At 44.9% G+C, this 13,029-nt stretch overlaps 1 protein-coding gene across 6 annotated transcripts in view; it reads right to left on the reverse strand.

The window, feature by feature from the left end:
• mybpc1 (myosin binding protein C1) overlaps nucleotides 1-13,029 on the reverse strand; it is a 79,473-nt gene extending 66,444 nt beyond the window's left edge. For all 6 annotated transcript variants that reach the window (XM_080757693.1, XM_080757692.1, XM_080757689.1 and 3 more), the window contains exons 1-2: nucleotides 12,779-13,029; nucleotides 188-214 (exon numbers count right to left, since the gene is read on the reverse strand). In XM_080757693.1, the coding sequence (XP_080613819.1) occupies nucleotides 188-214; nucleotides 12,779-12,800 (49 nt within the window). In that variant the 5' untranslated portion in view covers nucleotides 12,801-13,029. The remainder of the gene's footprint in view (nucleotides 1-187; nucleotides 215-12,778) is intronic.

A 13,029-nucleotide genomic window follows, 5' to 3' on the forward strand; every position in this document is an offset into this window, starting at 1 on the left:
GTTTGGAAAGATAGTTGTTGTTAGATTAGATTTAGTGTCTAGTGTCTACAGCGGTCTGTAGGTGGGGAGAGGTCAGTCCTGACCGCGCAGGGCTGACCGCAGCTCTGGTTCCTTGAGAGTTTGAATTCATTTTTATTTTGGACTTTCCCTGTTCTGGTACAGAAGAAAAGCAGGGGCGGTCACTCACCTTCTGCCTGGCCGTTAGCGATCCCATCTGCAAAGAGAAAAGGGACAATAACTGTAACATACTGTATATGATCTCTGAACTCCAACAGTCATCATTCACTCTGTGGACGTCAGGTTGAAAGGGACGATATTCTTTCATCTCTTGTCACGTTGTCTTTGTATCGTTGAGCTACACACACACACACACACACACACACACACACATGCACACGCACGCACACACACGCACACACACACACACACACACACACACACACACACACACATACACACACACGTACACACACACACGTACACACACATACACACACACGTACACACACACACACACACACACACACACACACTCCACAGCTCTAGCTTGTCTTGTCAGGTTGCAGTCTCGACATGGTGCTGAGTGCCGTCATGCCAGTTGGTGCCACTCTCTGTGCCACCCAGTGTTTTGTTTTTGGCAGCAAATTTCTATTTTAGTTTTAGTCATTAGTCTCTTGAATAGTTTTCACTTAGTTTTAGTCACATTTTAGTCACCTGGAATGTTCTAGTGTTTAGTCTAGTTTTAGTCGACTAAATGTCATACGGTTTTAGTCAACTAAATCTACGGTTGATTTAGTCGACTAAAATGTGTTTCGACAGGCCTTGATGTCGTTGTAATGACATATTTTACACTTTGGTTGCATGCTGAAAATAGCAGATATACAATCTCACAACGCGGCGCGCTGCGACGCGATGTGAACCCAGCATAAAACTGCATCTCTTGTCCACTAGTCCCTTCCTAACATTTCAGTCTAGTTTTTATTTGTTGACGAAATTGTCAGTATATTTAGCCTTAGTTTTAGTCACCGTAGCTTCGTCTTTATTTCGTTTTTTATTTAGTTTTAGTCAGTGAAAAAAAGGTAGTCGACGAACATCTTTCGTCTTAGTTTTAGTCGACGAAAACAACACTGGTGTGCCAGCCAGGCACACAGAGCCTCATGGCTGAGCCCAACCGTGCATAGCCTGGCGTATCTTCAAGCCCAAACTACAGGCTCCCAACGCGGCGCAGAGCGGAGCGCAAGGCGTTGTGAGCTTTAAGCTCTGCTATTCTCGTCCGCTCTCGCCGCGTAGCCGTGACGACGGGGGATAAATGAGGCTTTAACGTCTCACAGGACGGACAGACAGACGACAGGAGTTATGCCTCCATCCACACTGGACGTTCGTCACTGCTCAAAACCTCCTGAGCGTGCAGTGAACTCAGGGTTTTACAAATAGGCCCTACAGTAACTGACAGTGAACTCAGGGTTTTACAAATAGGCCCTACAGTAACTGACAGTGAACTCAGGGTTTTACAAATAGGCCCTACAGTAACTGACAGTGAACTCAGGGTTTTACAAATAGGCCCTACAGTAACTGACAGTGAACTCAGGGTTTTACAAATAGGCCCTACAGTAACTGACAGTGAACTCAGGGTTTTACAAATAGGCCCTACAGTAACTGACAGTGAACTCAGGGTTTTACAAATAGGCCCTACAGTAACTGACAGTGAACTCAGGGTTTTACAAATAGGCCCTACTGTAACTGACAGTGAACTCAGGGTTTTACAAATAGGCCCTACAGTAACTGACAGTGAACTCAGGGTTTTACAAATAGGCCCTACAGTAACTGACAGTGAACTCAGGGTTTTACAAATAGGCCCTACAGTAACTGACAGTGAACTCAGGGTTTTACAAATAGGCCCTACAGTAACTGACAGTGAACTCAGGGTTTTACAAATAGGCCCTACAGTAACTGACAGTGAACTCAGGGTTTTACAAATAGGCCCTACAGTAACTGACAGTGAACTCAGGGTTTTACAAATAGGCCCTACAGTAACTGACAGTGAACTCAGGGTTTTACAAATAGGCCCTACAGTAACTGACAGTGAACTCAGGGTTTACAAATAGGCCCTACAGTAACTGACAGTGAACTCAGGGTTTTACAAATAGGCCCTACAGTAACTGACACGTCTGTGGCCCGAGTCTGTTTACTGCATCGATGCCATTCAGTAGTAATGGACAAAGTTATATTGTCAGGGAGGTGTCTCTGTATCGTTATATTGTCAGGGAGGTGTCTCTGTATTGTTATATTGTCAGGGAGGTGTCTCTGTATCGTTATATTGTCAGGGAGGCGTCTCTGTATTGTTATATTGTCAGGGAGGTGTCTCTGTATCGTTATATTGTCAGGGAGGTGTCTCTGTATCGTTATATTGTCAGGGAGGTGTCTCTGTATCGTTGTATTGTTAGGGAGGTGTCTCTGTATCATTATATTGTTAGGGAGGTGTCTCTGTATCGTTATATTGTCAGGGAGGTGTCTCTGTGTCGTTATATTGTCAGGGAGGTGTCTCTGTGTCGTTATATTGTCAGGGAGGTGTCTCTGTATCGTTATATTGTCAGGGAGGTGTCTCTGTGTCGTTATATTGTCAGGGAGGTGTCTCTGTATCGTTATATTGTCAGGGAGGTGTCTCTGTATCGTTATATTGTCGGGGAGGTGTCTCTGTATCGTTATATTGTCAGGGAGGTGTCTCTGTGTCGTTATATTGTCAGGGAGGTGTCTCTGTATCGTTATATTGTCAGGGAGGTGTCTCTGTGTCGTTATATTGTCAGGGAGGCGTCTCTGTATCGTTATATTGTCAGGGAGGCGTCTCTGTATCGTTATATTGTCAGGGAGGTGTCTCTGTGTCGTTATATTGTCAGGGAGGCGTCTCTGTATCGTTATATTGTCAGGGAGGTGTCTCTGTATCGTTATATTGTCAGGGAGGTGTCTCTGTGTCGTTATATTGTCAGGGAGGTGTCTCTGTATCGTTATATTGTCAGGGAGGTGTCTCTGTATCGTTATATTGTCAGGGAGGTGTCTCTGTATCGTTGTATTGTTAGGGAGGTGTCTCTGTATCATTATATTGTTAGGGAGGTGTCTCTGTATCGTTATATTGTCAGGGAGGTGTCTCTGTGTCGTTATATTGTCAGGGAGGTGTCTCTGTATCGTTATATTGTCAGGGAGGTGTCTCTGTATCGTTATATTGTCAGGGAGGTGTCTCTGTGTCGTTATATTGTCAGGGAGGTGTCTCTGTATCGTTATATTGTCAGGGAGGTGTCTCTGTATCGTTATATTGTCAGGGAGGTGTCTCTGTGTCGTTATATTGTCAGGGAGGTGTCTCTGTATCGTTATATTGTCAGGGAGGTGTCTCTGTATCGTTATATTGTCAGGGAGGTGTCTCTGTATCGTTATATTGTCAGGGAGGTGTCTCTGTGTCGTTATATTGTCAGGGAAGCGTCTCTGTATCGTTATATTGTCAGGGAGGTGTCTCTGTATCGTTATATTGTCAGGGAGGTGTCTCTGTATCGTTATATTGTTAGGGAGGTGTCTCTGTATCGTTATATTGTCAGGGAGGTGTCTCTGTATCGTTATATTGTCGGGGAGGTGTCTCTGTATCGTTATATTGTCAGGGAGGTGTCTCTGTATCATTATATTGTCAGGGAGGTGTCTCTGTGTAGTTATATTGTCAGGGAGGTGTCTCTGTGTCGTTATATTGTCAGGGATGTGTCTCTGTATCGTTATATTGTCAGGGAGGTGTCTCTGTATCGTTATATTGTCAGGGAGGTGTCTCTGTATCGTCTGCGACAGTCACTCACTCATATATGATACCTAGTGAAAATGTAACTAATTCATTAGGCAGTAACAATAGCATTTTCTCTCAGTTGATTCTTCATAATCCATATGAGTGAGGGTTGAGGGTGATATTTTTCAAACACAGTAGCCTACTTATATGAGGCGATCTAAAATGCAAATTAACCAGTGGATTTGCGACCTCTACTGATATTGACGTCAGACTTAATGAATGTAATGCTGCATAATGACACTTTTTATATCAATTTGGAAATGTTCAAGACATTTTTCAAAACTGTGGAAATAGTTGAGTTTTTAGATCTGCTATTTTCAGTATTTTGTGAAAGATTATTATCAGTTGTTATAAGTGCTTAAATCTAAATGTATGTTTGTACATTTGTGTACCAGGGGTCTCTACCCTGAAATGAACAGTAGTGTTGTCAAAAGTACAATAACTGTCTTTAAAATCGTGTGAAGTTAAAGTCATTAGACTTTTAGCCCCTCCTATGCCCATGAGCTTTGTCTGTGCTGCAGTGAACACAAACATTGGCTGATGATTGGCTAATCAGTCCCCATAGCGATGATTTGATTGGCTGAGCACAGTATACATATTGAAGATATAAAAGTGAGGGCTTAAAAGTGATTGACCGGAATCGTATTTGTGATGATTTGGATTGGCTGAACATGGAATGTGACGTATCATGATACAAATAAACTACCCATACAATACTCAAGTAAATACACTTCTTCACTGTCCACGACCACTTCCTGACTGTTAGGAACACTAAACCCTTAGTCAGTTTAGTGTAACCCTGTTACACTAAACCCTGTTTACAGCATCCTGTCTTTTAACACATTCTGACCTGAGATCAGATTCTAAAAATGTCTTCTACATCCTGACAGTTTTCTGGAAAAAAAAGCTATGTCTTCTATGTCAAGTCGTTCTTCGATTTTTCAAAAAACAGCAGACCTACAAGCTCGTAGCGCGGCACTCGGTGGCGCGCTATGAGCTTGTAGATCTGCTGTTTTTAAATAGCTAAAGCATAACGTAATGCTATAACACCATTTTTATCATCCTCTCTTCTCCTCATGCTCGTATAACTGCTGTCCCGCTCAGAATTAGACACCATGGCACCTCCACAGCCGGGCCACGGTGGGGTCACGAGACATAATGAGTGTTGAGAGGTATTCTTTTACCTCCCAGGCCAGCTAACGGGTCCCCGCAGGTATTCTCAGCTGTTGGCGCTGCTGGCTGTGGAGACGGATCGGGGGCTCATGCACGGCTCCAGCGTTGTAGCCAAACGGCCTTATCCTCCTAATAATAGACTCCCGTGGCTCTGTTGAAGACGTGCCTCGGGCCCTCTCTAGTTGTCATAAAAACTAGAGGGGTACGAGGTGGCCAAAAAGTGACCACATGCAGTATAGCACGTCAGCTTATCTTCACGTAAAGTGGTCCCCACTATAATGCTCATTATAAGACGGAACCGCGTTTCTGTCAAGTCCCTCGCCGAGGACCTACCAGTGACATCATCGACGGCGGGCCGATCAGATAATGGAAACTATACAGCCTTTCTCATCCTGAAAAGTTATAGCATTCTGAAATAGAAGCAATTGTTCTTACATTTATGAACACATGATCTGGTTTGAATTGACCCAACCTGCCTATCGATGTCAATTCAATTCAATTCAATTCAATTCAAAGGGCTTTATTGGCATGAGAAAACATACGTTTACATTAATTGCCAAAGCAGAAAGAACCAATACAACAATACAGCAATACAATCAAAACAAAAATGATGTACTTTGAAGGTCAGAATCTTCAATAGATCAACTTCTATGTACCAAGATCACTCGATGCAGGTATAGTACAGGAATATACACAATGATTAGTCTTTAGGGTGGTTGTGTTCCACTTGATATCCTTCTCCCATCACAGCAACTCACAAATCTTGCTGCTGTGTTTGCACATTGTTGTACTTCGCCCAGCAGAGATGGGAGTTTTTTGTCATTGGTCATGTCACTGGGCAGTTTTCAGAGCTGGCCCAACCTGCCTATCGATTTTTAAAATCAGATTATTCTATAATAACCAGCGTGGCGGAAATATGAAGATATGACCTGCATGTTGAGGTTAAATGCGAAAGCTAGTGGGTGTCGAATGCCATGGATTGTCTGGAACCCCAAAAGAGGTGGCGGTGGTGGTGACTGGTAAAGGAATACTTTTTGTCATTTTAACATGGTTTCAGAACCAATAAAAAAAGACTGTAATGTGGTCCTTCATATTGAAATGGTATATCCAGATGGGTTTTAGTATAGCAGCACTATATACAGTAGGTTTAGGTTTGTTATAGCGTTCTCACAGATGTCCTACAGCAGGCGTGCCCAAAAGGTAGACCGTGATCTACCAGTAGATCACAAAGGCTGTGCAGGTCGATCACATGACATGGCCCTCAAAAAGGTATAATTAAAATAGGCCTATAAAAAGCATATATTAATAATCAAAATTCACAAAACGCCTCTTTTTGGCATCTGTCATTAATAGGTGACTTGATTGATTGATTGACAACAGGGCCTGCATCAAGGTCAAATGCTTTGTGTTCAAGAGTCAGTAGAATTACAAAGAACCCAAAAACTCACACAGAATGGGATGAAGACTTTCCCCCGACTATTTCCCATTGTTTGTCTTATATGCAACGCCAGTGCCGCTATTACAAAGCCCCCTCATGTACATTTGGGGTTGTGGGTAGATCATGTTGAGCTTGCCATTTTTAAAGTAGTTCTCAAGTCAGAAAAGTGTGGGCACCCCTGCATGTGCTACAGCAACTCCAGTGAGTCTAGATGTCACCACCATGTTTCCATAGGCACGAGATCGTCGGGTCGTTTTGGCTACACAAGGCTGTCAGTTTAGTTTAGTGTCTTGCTCAGGGAAACTTCAACACCTACATACATTATATACTGTTCACCCACCCACTCAGCCTCAGCCGACCCCCAGAACTACAGTGCTCTAGTCCTGGAAGACTCTGAAGACCAAAAGGTCAAAATGAGGAACTGCAGGGTGTCGGATGATGACGGTGTCTACTGCGGGTGTTATGGTCGGGTTGCTAATTAGCAGTTGACAGGCTTCCTGTGTTGTGTGTGTGTGTGTGTGTGTGTGTGTGTGTGTGTGTGTGTGTGTGTGTGTGTGAGATTTATAGCGCAGGATTTTGTAACCGGCGACCACGAGATGTCAGGTGGTGGAGCCCAGCACATTTCTATTTTAGCTTTAGTCATATAGTCTTTGGACTGAAACTTAATTTAGTTTTAGTCACATTTTAGTCACCTGGAATGTCTTATAGTGTTAGTCTAGTTTTAGTCGACTAAATGTCATGAGATTTTAGTCGACTAAATCTACAGTTGATTTAGTCGACTAAAATGTATTTTGGCGGGTCTTGATGCCGTCGTAATGAGTGTTTTTACACTTGCTGAAAATAGCCGATCTAGATCGTAGATCCATTATTTTAGCTATTTCTGAACATTATAGAACATTTGTCAAAGGTTGAAATTGGTTTTCATTTCATGTTTCATGTTTTAGGTTATTAGAGAAAAGTATAAGATGAGTGTTAATATCTTTTTTGCTGCTTTCTTTAGTTTTAGGGACTATATAATAATAAAAAAATAAATCGCTATAAAATGTTGTAAAGAAATACATATTTAGCCCCATGCTCGAATGCCCAAAAACAGCCAAAATCCCTAAAACAAAAGAAAACAGCAAAATGAAACAAAAATTACATTAATTCTTTTACTTTCTCTAATAACCTAAAACATCAACCTTGGTTGAAAAAAAAAACTAAAGTTGTCCTTTAAAGTGCCACAAGAATCGTATTCATTTCTCTCTTTTCCACTTGGCCAATGAACTGCCGTGACCACCGCTGTAGTTAGTGGATGACATGAATGCTTGTGGTCGTTGTTGTAAACTGTTCCTGGCCAGATGAGTGGCCTCAGAAGGTCTTTTTGGACCATGTGTTCGTTGTTGTAAGAGGTTTCCTGGCCAGATGAGTGACCTCAGAAGGTCTTTTTGGACCATGTGTTCGTTGTTGTAAACTGTTCCTGGCCAGATGAGTGGCCTCAGAAGGTCTTTTTGGACCATGTGGTCGTTGTTGTAAGAGGTTTCCTGGGCAGATGAGTGACCTCAGAAGGTCTTTTTCAGGCCAGGGGGACAAAGTGATGCAGCGAGAGGCTGACGGAGGAGAGCGCGGGACCAGGATTAAAAGTGCACTCATTCTGAACTATTCCCGGGACCAAGAATCCCCACATCCCTGGAGAGCCACATGGCGACTCAGCCATTCCGTCATCTCTCGCGCCCCCCCCCCCCCCCGACTAAAACAACAAGGGCCTCCTCCTCGTCAGCTGTCCACGGTCATTTAAAGAACAATACTGTTTCTACCAATCGTTTATGTGCTCTTCTATTTGTGGACAGTGTTTGTAGCAGCCCGGCGTCTGCCCGGCGTCAGCCCGGTGTCTGCCCGGCGGTGTCTCCGAGGGGATCAGGGTGCTTTATGGGGGGGGGGGGGGGGACAGTGGTGGAAAGTAACCAAGTACATTAACTTAAGTACTGTACTGAGAGTGCAGACAGTTTGAGGTATTTCTACTTTAAATTGAATATTTACAATTTACAATACTTTTACTTCTGCTCCAATACATCAACAGAAACTAAGCCGTTTTCTGGCACTTGTTGCCAACGCCTCCTCTTGGTACCTCAAGGTACCTCTTGGTACCTCAAGGTACCTCTTGGTACCTCAAGGTACCTCTTGGTACCTCTTGGTACCTCAAGGTACCTCTTGGTACCTCAAGGTACCTCAAGGTACCTCTTGGTACCTCAAGGTACCTCAAGGTACCTCTTGGTACCTCATGGTACCTCTTGGTACCTCAAGGTACCTCTTGGTACCTCAAGGTACCTCTTGGTACCTCAAGGTACCTCAAGGTACCTCATGGTACCTCTTGGTACCTCTTGGTACCTCTTGGTACCTCAAGGTACCTCTTGGTACCTCTTGGTACCTCAAGGTACCTCATGGTACCTCAAGGTACCTCTTGGTACCTCAAAAACAACCAGGCTTCATTGGGCCCACTGGCTGCCTGACGACACAACAACCACAACCAGGCTTCATAGGGGCCCCTGGCTGCCTGACGACACAACAACCACAACCAGGCTTCATCGGGCCCCCTGGCTGCCTGACGACACAACAACCACAACCAGGCTTCATTGGGCCCACTGGCTGCCTGACGACACAACAACCACAACCAGGCTTGATCGGGCCCCCTGGCTGCCTGACGACACAACAACCACAACCAGGCTTCATTGGGCCCCCTGGCTGCCTGACGACACAACAACCACAACCAGGCTTCATTGGGCCCCCTGGCTGCCTGACGACACAACAACCACAACCAGGCTTCATCGGGCCCACTGGCTGCCTGACGACACAACAACAACCAGGCTTCATCGGGCCCCCTGGCTGCCTGACAACACAACCACAACCAGGCTTCATCGGGCCCCCTGGCTGCCTGACGACACAACCACAACCAGGCTTCATCGGGCCCACTGGCTGCCTGACAACACAGCCAAACATTGAGCGAGTTAAAACCCGGAGGTTTTAAAGTGGACAGTTGGCCGGCGTGGCCGACACTGCCAAAGGTATACAGACGTGTGGAGACTTGAGTCATCTCTGTGAATTCACATGATGCCATTAAAATAACTTCCATGTAAAGTAATCTATGAAATCCCTCTAAAGTAATCTATGAAATCCCTCCCATTCCAGTATGTAATCCCCATTGTCCTGACCGAGGCCGGGGAGAATGCACCCAGTGGAGGATAGGTTGAGTGCACGGAGAGGACAGTGTGTGTGCGCGTGTGTGTGTGTGTGTGTGTGTGTGCAACTGATGTATTTCAGTTCCAATATCCTTGTGCAAATGTAATCAGTTTCAACCTGGGGGTCGCTATAATTTTCATATTCTTTAGAATGTAAGCAAAAATCAACGGTAACAAAAATAGCTCATCTGCAGGCTCAGAGTAATATTCTGCATGATTGCTTTAATTATTTATTTTAAGCCGTTTTGCTAATATCGGGCGGGGGGGGGGGGGGCTCCACGACATCTCTGGGCCAATGTTTGGCCCTCTGTTGACTTCCAGTGTGGAATACAAACACACACACACTGAAACCCCTCTAGACCTGAGCTGGCTCTGTACTGTCTTCTCTCTGGGCTTGCAGATCTGCTGTTTTTTGGTGGTTAACAAGTTCACTATTTCTAAGTGAGGGGCTCCTGGTAATGTTAATTTAAAGTGATCTTAACGAACATTAAAACTACTGTAAGTCTGTAGACTTGGCTGCCATATGACGTAATTCCAAAAGCCAGCCGTCGGCACCCCTCAAAAATATGAATTTGCTTCCTCTGCCTGCTGGCAGCGTGCACAAGGAATCTGTCGCTGTTCTCTGACGGAACCTCTTCCAGGAGGTTTGGCCCCTGAAGTAAAAAGAACCTCTTCCAGGAGGTTTGGCCCCCTGAAGTAAAAAGAACCTCTTCCAGGAGGTTTGGCCCCCTGAAGTAAAAAGAACCTCTTCCAGGAGGTTTGGCCCCTGAAATGACAGAACCTCTTCCAGGTGGTTTGGTCCCCTGAAGTAAAAAGAACCTCTTCCAGGCGGCTTGGCCCCGTAATAAAAAAAGAAGCCTGTTGTATATTTGCTCCCACACCAGGGAGTGAGTGCTTAACCAATTCTGACCTTAGATCAGATTCTATAAATGTTCTTCTACATCCTGACAGTCTTCTGAAAAAGCTGTGTTTCTATGTCTGTCGTTCTTCGATTTTTCAAAAATAGCAGACCTACAAGCTCGTAGCGCGCCACTCGGTGGCGCGCTACGAGCTTGTATAGGTCTGCTATTTTTCAATAGCTAAAGCATAACATGATGCCAACACCAGAAGGGGTTCCCGCCATAGACTGTAAAAAATATGGACAAAGCGTCCCGCGGGTCTAACGTGAACGTAAAATGAAGCCTGTCAGTCCTTGCAATGGAAGTCGCCATCTTTCTAGATCCGTTTTGGCCCAGTTCAGGCCAGCTGGCCCATTGGCTGGCCCAGACAACGAGGCGGGACTTCCCCCTTCTTCTTCGTTGGTTTTTATTTTGACTCGAGTGGGTGGGGGATCCCATTCATACACTGTAACGGTAGCCACGCCCCTCAGAACATGCGCGACTTTATGGTCATTTTTCTAATAAATGGGACCATAATTTTCCAAAAAGAATATTATGACATTAGAAATGAGACTTTAAACTAGTGACTGGAAGCAAAAAGTATTCATGACCATGTTTATTAAGGTAATACAGTCTAGGTGAAGTTGGGCCCAAATACATGGACTTCTATGGGGCTATGGGTTTTTTTGAGCCCAATGAGAGCGCCACAACAGGCCATTATATGAACTTTCATTTCCTTAGTGGCTTCACAAAATATCCGTCTGACTGCCCCCCTGGTTCCCGCCCCAACATGGGTTAACTGAGTAAGCTTAGATGTCCTCTACATGGTCACGTCTGGGTCCTTCTACCAAACTCCCAGAAGACCTGAACTAATGGAGACTGTAAGTAATGACAGACAAGAGGAGCTTAGCAGGGAATGTTGATGGACACGGAGATAGCCGTGACCACGGGGACACGGCCAGCCATGTGTGTGCATGGGGGTGTGGCGCGGTCAGTGAATTTGGACTGGCACGGGTAACCACTTTCAACCTGGCGTTCCCGTTCCCGTCATTATATATAGGCATATCTTTTGTTTTATTTAGAAATAACGTATATATTCCCTGAAGAAGACCTTACAGGTCGAAAAACGTTGGTTTCTGTTAATAAACCTTCAGCATCGTGGCTATATGAGCGTGCTGCCAAGCTTGAGCTTGTCGGCTATTTTTTTAACTCTTTTTTAGGGCTTAATAATATGAAAGAGGACGTGTGCTGTACTCATTGTCCAGCACACTAGGCTCTTCCAGATGACATCATCCTTCAGGGGTCTCTGCTGGCATTCAGCTGGAGTCCGGCTCGAAGCCAAGCATCAACATTCCCGTAGTTCTGTCCATCATCATGTCTCCCCTGCGGGCGCCGCGGGCAGAGTCCATCCCCATGCAACAATAGTATATCTGTTCATAAGCCTCTTAGATCTCCCCCTAGCATGCATGCATCAGTAACGCAACACCACGCTCAAAGTCACTTTCAGGATGCCTCTCTGTGAGCAGGAACACACAATTACACTCAAATAACTAAAAGACAAAATGTTGAATCTGATGTTCAAGATGAATGCGGCATTTGATTATACATTTTACTTAAAAAAAAGTTTGAATTCATTTAATCATCATACAATTTGACTTTATTAAAACGGTCTTTAGTAGGTTGTCATCAAATTAAGCCAAAACGCCATCTTAAGTCAAAGTCACTATACGTCTGGGTATCCTTGTAGATTCTCCAAAAGGTTTGTGTTTGGGTGGCATTGTGGTTGTTAGTCTGTTTTAACAGGTTTAAAAGGTTTGTGTTTGGGTGGCATTGTGGTTGTTAGTCTGTTTTTATCAGCCAGACCAATCTTCTGGAAGTGCATTATTTGTCAACGGGACCCTACAGGCAACTACTGGCGAACAGGCGATGGTCGAAATGTGGGCGAAGGAACGGCGGCCGAAAAGATGAAATAATTCTTCTTTTGGGGCGACGTCGTCCGACGATAGTGGGCGATAGCCAATTAAATTAGCTCGCCGTTCTTCTCCTGCTGTTAAAAGGCATTGGTTAATGCGTAGTAACCTGTTGTCAGTGTGAGCAGCGGTATCCCTACCTTTCTGTTGTAATTAACCTGTTGTCAGTATGAGCAGCGGTGTCTCTACCTTTCTGTTGTAATTAACCTGTTGTTAGTATGAGCAGCGGTGTCTCTACCTTTCTGTTGTAATTAACCTGTTGTCAGTATGAGCAGCTGTGTCCCTACCTTTCTTCATGGGCTCTGGCATGGTGACCCAAGGTGAAGCGTCTGGGAATCAAAAGATGCGAATAGATGCCTTCAGACCTCAGACTGTGTTGTGGTTTGGATGCGAAGGCCAGGTGAGGTGTGTATGTGGGGGCCCTCGGTCCAGGAGGGAGGGAGAGAGAGAGAGAGATGAAGACGGGGCTCTTGCAGAAAGGCCTCTGGGGCACCTGGCACCATGCAGGGAGATGGGGAGATGAGGGGAGGAGGAGACA

Source organism: Protomyctophum bolini (genome assembly GCF_963924005.1).
Source record: "Protomyctophum bolini genome assembly, chromosome: 23".
In the NCBI taxonomy this organism is placed as follows: Eukaryota; Metazoa; Chordata; class Actinopteri; order Myctophiformes; family Myctophidae; genus Protomyctophum; species Protomyctophum bolini.